General features: G+C 70.1%; 1 protein-coding gene across 1 annotated transcript; it reads right to left on the reverse strand.

Annotated features, from left to right (window-relative positions):
* Positions 1-136: 136 nt before the first annotated feature.
* Positions 137-7,200, reverse strand: MISP (mitotic spindle positioning). Its single transcript, XM_055343878.1, has 5 exons — positions 7,065-7,200; positions 2,397-4,056; positions 1,839-1,966; positions 1,025-1,063; positions 137-555 (listed from the first exon to the last, which is right to left on the reverse strand). The coding sequence occupies exons 2-5, from the start codon at positions 4,000-4,002 to the stop codon at positions 475-477; spliced, it is 1,854 nt and encodes a 617-aa protein (XP_055199853.1). The 5' UTR covers positions 4,003-4,056; positions 7,065-7,200; the 3' UTR covers positions 137-474.
* Between the last annotated feature and the right edge of the window lies 1 nt (position 7,201).

Genomic DNA, 7,201 nt, shown 5'->3' on the forward strand with positions numbered 1-7,201 from the left:
GGGCAGGTCGCGCGGCCGGTGGACTGCAGCGGACAGGCCCTCTCTGCCCCTTGCCCGCCAGGTGCCTGGGGTCGGGGTTTGGAGTGGGCACCCCCCGGGCCTGCGGCTCCTCCAGGGGCAGCCCTCCGCCCTCAGACCAGCAGGGGCGTCCTGTCCCAGGGCGGGGGCGCGGGGACCTGCCTCCTCCCTCTCTGACCTGAGAGTTTGGGCAGAGCCTTAGAAGCAGAATCGACACGGGTCTCGTTTGTCCCCAGTTTTAGCCACAGAAAGCAGAACAACGTCTCCAGGAAGATGAAAACAGAAGAGAACCCCCTCCCACCCGAACGCGCATCTGCCCCCGGAGCGGCGCCCGGACCCGGGTCGTCGGGTCCTGGAGTCTCACGGGGCCTCCTTCCCACGGGGCAGGGGGGACCGGCCACCGTCTCCGCTCCTGCGGCGCCGCAGGGCGGGGGTGACGGCGCCCCACCCGCCGGCTCAGTCCTTGCTGAAGATGCCCGCTTCCCAGCGCTGTGCCATGGCGTTCTTGTGGTGGGTCACCCGCGTGGCTTCCAGGACCTGCGGGAGGAGGCGCGGGGTCCCCATCAGGGTCCCAACTCCCAGGAGGGATCTAGAACATGGGCAGCTCAGGCCTTTCCCCTCCCCTATTTCAGACCCTCTACCTCTGGTAATAGCACCAAGCGACGGGCTAAGCCACACTGAGACCCACAGCAGGCCAAGTGCCAGAGCCGGACATTTCGGACTCTGTTCAAAAAACGTTCCCTCCGCAAACCCGGGGAAGTGGCTGGCTATGTGCACGCTCAGACGAACCCCTCTTTCTGTCTGTCCCAAACCTTCACTGTGTGGTCAAGAGGCGGCAGGTAGACCTCACTCACGGCCCCGAAAGCAGGTCCCCGCAAAGTCCGCCCCCGGCAGGCAGTAAGGGTCCGAGTCCCCATGCCCAGAAGGGCCGTGGTGGCCCCGACGCGGGGGCAGGGGGCACAGCGGGTGGGGGAACCGGTGGCTGGTCCCCAGGGGCAGCACTCACCTCCGAGTCGATGCGGTCTAGGGAGTTGATGCTGGCGTACTGCAGGAGGGAACGAGCGTCAGCCCCACCCCAGAGCCCGCGGGGCCACCACCGACCCCCCAGGTGTCCCCTGACTGGTCCGAGCTCAAAGCTGTGCACCCCATGTCCCCCCCGGGGCTCCCCTCCATCACGGCCTGATGCCCCCGGAGAACCGTGTTCTCTCTGCAAACGTCTGGCCACGCCAGGCCCTCGCCCAGGCTCACAGAGGCCGTGCTCTTGTCACGCGCACTTGACCGAGGGTCAGCGGGGACAAGTCCTTGCTGGGACCGTGGGACTTGCCCCACGTCACACACCCGCAAGGGGCAGGACTGGGATTTGGGCCTGGAACCGCTGGACGGGCGCTGAGGCTGCAGCTGCTGTGATTCTGCACAGGTCATGGGGCCCCACGACCCCACCGGGCAGGGGGGGACATGGCCCCCTGGTCACAGACTGGGGCATGTGGAGTCGGGTCGCCGCTCGGGAGCACAGAGCGTGTGTGACCAGACCCGGCTCTCGGGTCCCACGGACGCAGTGCGTCAGCGCCCCGTGCGCGGCACACACGGACGATGTGCGGCGACGACAGCCGTGGACACGGGACAACAGCGGGGGGACGTGGCTGACCTGTCCCCGTCCTCCTCCTTCAGACTAATTTGGGGGGCGGCCTCCCGGAGGGGAACTCCACTGAGGTGGCCCTGACAGCAGAAGCCCCGACACGAACAGACACCCGGTTTACCCACTCCGCACTTCCCACATGGGGGAAACTGAGGCACAGCCACTCTCAGGTGCCGGGACTCACCCGCTGCTCCTTCTTCCTCTGCCCAGGAGCAGCCTGGGCAGGGCCTTCCGCCGTCCACACGAGGCCGGAGTGCAGCTGGACGGGGCTGAAGAAGTGGGCCTCGGACACGGAGTAGCGGCCGGTGACGCCTGCGGGCGGGAGGGCGGCGGGGAGTGTCTCAGGTCCCCTGAAGGCAGGAGCCCCTGGCCGGGAAGCGGGGTCAGTACAGGAAACGGCAAACGGACGGACCGACGCCGGACAGAGCAGACGGCTCGCGGGGAACGGATCAGAGGGGCCGGAGCCCCGGTCAGGAGCCGCGCGGACAGAGGGGCCGCCCGGCCATGGATGCAATGTCCCCCCACCCGGAGGACGCGACGCCCGCGGGTATAAGGCAGAAAACCCACAGTCGACACCTCTCCCCAAGATCTCCTGCTCGAGAGTTGGCGACGGGCGGGGGGGGGTGGACGGAATCCCCCGACGCCCCGTCGTCCCGCACCCCCCAACCCCACCGCACCCTAGACCCCACGCCCCGTCGCACCCAGCCGTGCCCCCAGGCCCATCGCGCCCCCTCATCCTAACCCGAGGCCGCGGAGGAGCTCCTGGAGCCCGGCTCCCGGTCCTCATCCTCGGCCGGCGGGGAGAAGACCTCCGGGAACAGCGCGCTCCGCCGCTCGGCCGCCACCTCCCGCTCGCGCCGCAGGACGCTCTCCACCTCCCTGTCCAGCAGCTCCGACGACCCGGACCTCTGCAGCCTCGACGCCAGCGTGGCGCCCCGGTCCCAGCCTCGGGCGGGGGCGGCCTCCAGCGGGGACGCGTCGGGAACCCGGAACCGCAGGGGACTCAGGTGGAAGTACTCCCAGGGGATGACGGCCCCGTGGGCGCGCGGGGGCCCCGAGGGGGGCCTGCTGCTCCTCTGCCTCGCGCCCCAGTGCTCTCCGGAGGGTCCCGAGAGAGGCGTCCGGGCGCGCGCGGCCTCCCCCGCCGGCGCCCCACGGGTCGGGCCTGGCGCCTGCGAGGAGGCCGGGGACGCGGGCGGGGGGCTCCCGGGGCGCAGGTAGGGCGGGGAGGGCTCCGGCGGGGCGCGGCTCACCTTCCCGGGCGCATCCAGGACGGAGTCTGAGCTGCGGGCTCTCCGGAGCCCCAGCTGCGCCCCCGGGGAGGCCGCGCTCCGCCTGCTCTGCAGCCCCTGCCGGTGGGCCTCCTCCCGCTGCGTCTCCTGCGCCAAGTCCCGCTGCACGTAGAGGGACGGGCGCCCTCGCTCGCGCCGGGGGGCGGGGAGGAGGCCCACCCTGGTCAGCAGCGGCCGGCTGGGGACCTGCACCAGCTCCTGCTGGGCGTGGGCCTGCCGCAGCCCCCTACGCTCCCGCAGGTCCGCTTCCCGCTCCTGGGCCAGCCGGATCTCCCGCTCGATGGGGGTCTCCGTGGGGAGCTCTGGGGCCCCCCCTTGGTCTGGGGAGCCGGGGTCACCCGCAGCCCGGGCGCCAGAGGCAGCAGGCGGGCCGCTCTTGATCTTCTCTTCCAGGACCACCTCCCTCTCCTGGGGCTTCGGCGGGACCCCGTACCCGTTGGCCAGGAACAGCCCGCTAGGGGGCCGGGGGGCCTGGCTGGCCCCCGGGGGGGCTCGTGCGGGGGCCGCCCGGGTCGGAGGGTGGAGCGCGCCCCCCGCACTGGCCTGCTCCAGACTCAGGAACTGCTGCCTGGCTGCCAGGAAGTCGATCTGCTCCCTGTCCACCGCGTCATCCTCCGGGGGCCCCGACGGGGCTTGGCTGGGGTCCCGGGGGTCCCGCGGGCCGGGGGCGCCATGGAGCGTGGCCACCGTGCTGCTCTTCCGGAGGGCCTGGTCCTGGATGACCGCCCGGCGCTCCCGCTCCAGGTCCCGCGGCCGTCGAGCCTGAGCGTCCCTTGCGTCCCGGCGGAAGGCCGTCACCTCCTCCTCGCCGTCAGCCTTCCTGGAGAGCGTCCACTGCGACGGCCGGCCCGGGAGGGACGCCCCAGTCCTGGCCACGCTCGGCTGGGCCTCTCGGTCAGCGGGCCACGCCGGTGGCCTGTCCTGGCCCCAGCCACTGGCCTCGGGCCCCACATCCAGCACCTCAAACGTGTAGCTGGCGTCTTCATCGGGGGCCAGGCCAGCCAGGCGGGGCGAGTGAGGGATGCTGAAGATGGGGTATCTGGTCACGCGGTCCATGTCCCGGGGGTCTCAGCTTGGCCACGGCTCTGCGGCGGAGACGCTCTGCGCTCGCTGAGGGACGAGGAGGGATCGGGGCCAAGGGGTCAGGGAACAGGAGGCAGCACTCTGGGGAGAGGCACACCTTGCAGTCCCTTCCAGGGCAAAGTCCTGGCCAAAGGGCCTCTGTGGTTGGTGCAGGGGTGAGTAAATGCCCCGTCCGCCAATCAGGGCGCTCTACCCTCTGGCCTCTGTGATTGGCTCAGGGATGGACATGTGACCCAACCTGCCAGAGACCTGAAATCCTGATCCTGAGATTTGGCAATTACCTAGGAAAATCGGACCCTCTGGCCGCTGGGCTTGTTGGGCCGCTGGGATTGTTTGGACTCCTGGATCCAGCCGTACCTGAAGCCCACCCCCGTTCTGACCCACCAGTTTGCCCCATGAGCGACTGACGTTTGCAGGTGTCCCCCCATCTCGGCTCGCAGATGCTGCCCCGCACCTCGCCTCCCCCAGCCCATCCCCAGGCCACCTCCCCGGGCCCCCAGAGCTCGCGCATCTGCCTCCCTCCCGGCGCCCACTCTGAGGTTCCTTTGTGATTTTTTTCCTTCGGGGGGCCTGTCCCTCATGAACAGATGTGAGGTGGGGAGACTGAGACTTAGGGAGAGAGGAGGGGAGGCAGGGACGGGCATCCGGGTTCCCTCCGCGGCACCTGCCCAGGGCACACTGTCCCTTCCCAGTCGGCCCTCCGCCCCCCCCCCCCCCGAGCCATAAAGCCACGACAGGCCGTGGACCTTGTCCTGCTGGGCCCGGAAGGCCCCGGAGCCTCTGGCCACACCTTGATCTGGTGCCCCCCGCCCCGGGGGGGCGGCTGGAGCCCTTCAAGCATCGGGGTTCTGCTGAGCACAGATGCAGGAACCCCCTCCCCCCGCCAAGGTCATGCACCTGCGCTCATAGCTCCGTGGCTCCCGGCCTCCCTGGAGTGCGGCCTTCCTCTGGCCTCCGCGCAGGCCCCCAGGCCTCGCAGCTGTCCCCACCCCAAACCCGACCTCCTCGTCCTCCTCCTGCAGCTCCCTCTGCCTGGAGGACCCCTCTTAGCTGCAGCCCACGGGACACCTCCTCCAGGGAGCCCCCGCCCCGCCACCCCCTGAGGTTGCCCTGGCCTTGGAGCCTGCTGTCTGAGCATCCCGTGCTGCCTGGCCCGGCACCCAAGTTGGGCGTCACCTCTTCACAGCCGGGGAGGGAAGAGTGGCTGTTCCCAGCCCTTGGAGCAGCCCTTGGCCGTGTCCCCACCCCCAGTTCTGTCGGAGTCACTATGACGTCCGCGGCCTGTAGGTCAGCTTGCTTGTAAAAACTGTCATTCTAGGGGAAATGCGGCCCTCCCTGCGCCGGAGGAGTGGCACCGAGCACCGTGAAGTCCATCACGGGAACCGTGTCGCCGCCGCGTGCAGCTGGACGGCTTCTGTGTCAAACCGGAAGCCGTAACTGGAAAAGCGACGGTTAAGAGCAAGCAAGCCGGGGTCCCCCACGGCAGTGCCGCCCCGGAGGTCACGGGCTGGGTGCATCTCTGAGAGGGTCATAGGTCATTGAAGTCTTGTCCTCCCCCCGGTCCGACGCCGTCAGGTCCCCCTCTTCTGGTCTGGTACACAGCACGTACTTAATAAAGACTGAACACGCCGCGGGCTCTGCAAACACTGCTCATTCCGGGCGCCCGGGGCCTGCCCGGCGGGGTCTGTTCAGCCACAGACCAGGCCGCCCCCCCGCCCCGGGCCTCCCCTCGGCCCCCAGGCCCTGGAGGTCCCCCGGGAGGGCAGGCGCCGGAGGGGTGATGCAGGGCTGTTTGCTGATCTCGGAGCCACCCGGGGACACTCACTTGGGGAAAGAAAACCACCTGCCCCAAGGGTGTCGGTGTCCGGGTCGGGCGGGGCACGGGTGGGGCACAGGGGGGGGGCCCAGCTTCGGCTTGGCCATTCCTGCAGGGTGATTCACGGAGGCCCCGGGGCGGGGCTCGGGCTCAAGGCCCCAGGGCCCCACTAGCTCGTGGGCTGGCCTCCGCGTGCACACCTGGAGGTGGAGTCCGCGGCAGTCGGCCCCACCCCAGGGCCTGCCGTGCAGTCGGTGCCCTGTACCTGGTATACAGTGGGTGCCACATAAATGCTAGCCTAGAGGGGGAGGTTGCTGATAGTATCACTATTATTTAAACCCTGGGCTACGCGTGGGTGAGTTGGGAGGATGCTGCCCCCACCGGGGCCCGCGGACGTCGCACAGCTGGTGACAGAGCGCAGGTCCCGAAGCCTGGGCCTCCTCTTCCAGGAAGCGCCCCACCCCGGGGCTCCCGGCCGGCCCCACCCGCGTCACGCCGGTACCGACGGGTCTGGGGTTTATGGCCCGTGCACCTGCTTCCTCCTCAGCACCCAGGAGGGCCCAGGGCTCAGGGAGGGCAAGGTCACACGGCAAGGAGGGCCTCGCTGGGGGCGACGGTCCTCCTGGGGCCCTGCGGGACGGAGCCCCCACTCCCGAGACCCCCGGACTCTCACCAGTCCCCCCAGCCCCTCAGCCGCCCCCCTCCCAGGCGGAGGCTGCCCCACCCACCGCTCCTCCTGTGTGTCCCGAGCAGACCCTGGACCCCGTGGGGGTGTCACGCGCCGCTCAAGGCCTCTGCAAGCACGGCTCTGGCTGGCACTCATAAAGTCTCTCCGGAAGCTCCGGATTTCTCAGAACCAACGAGGGTTCCAATCAGACCCCTCCACTGGAGGCTCAGGGCTCGAGGTTGTGGGATTTGTAGGCTGGAAGCCCAGGGCAGACAGGGAGCCTCTGCTCCCCCAGGTGGGGGTGGGGCAGGAAGGAGAGAGACCCCGCGACCTCAGAGACGCCTGGGGTGCAGAGCAAGGGAGGCCCCCGCCAGTCCTGAAAGCCCAGCTGGGCCGGGGGGAGACGGGGCGGGGAGTGGAGGACCCGCCTCCCTGCACCCTGAGGATGACCCGCAGGTAAGCACATGCCCGAATCGAGCCCCGCCCCACATGGGACCCCGCCGCACCCAACCTTGGTGTCCCCCCCCCCCCCCCCCGCGTCTCCAGCCTCACCTGCTGGCTCCGGGCCCCAGCGGCCTCCAAGCCCGGCTCCGGCTCTGTCCACAGGCACCGAGACTCCTGGCGCCGCCCTGCCCACGGGTTGCCAGGGGAAAGGGCCCTGCCTAGGGGAGGCAGGGGCACCCCCTCCT

This window comes from Nyctereutes procyonoides, unplaced genomic scaffold (assembly GCF_905146905.1).
Source record: "Nyctereutes procyonoides isolate TBG_1078 unplaced genomic scaffold, NYPRO_anot_genome, whole genome shotgun sequence".
NCBI lineage: Eukaryota > Metazoa > Chordata > Mammalia > Carnivora > Canidae > Nyctereutes > Nyctereutes procyonoides.

Excerpts from the sequence above, each read along its gene's own strand:
- MISP (XM_055343878.1), bottom strand. The coding sequence starts at position 4,002 with ATGGACCGCGTGACCAGATACCCCATCTTCAGCATCCCTCACTCGCCC. Across the intron at positions 1,967-2,396 it reads GAGCTCCTCCGCGGCCTCGG|GCGTCACCGGCCGCTACTCC; the intron begins GTTAGGATGAGG and ends TCCCGCCCGCAG. Across the intron at positions 1,064-1,838 it reads AGAGGAAGAAGGAGCAGCGG|TACGCCAGCATCAACTCCCT; the intron begins GTGAGTCCCGGC and ends TCCCTCCTGCAG.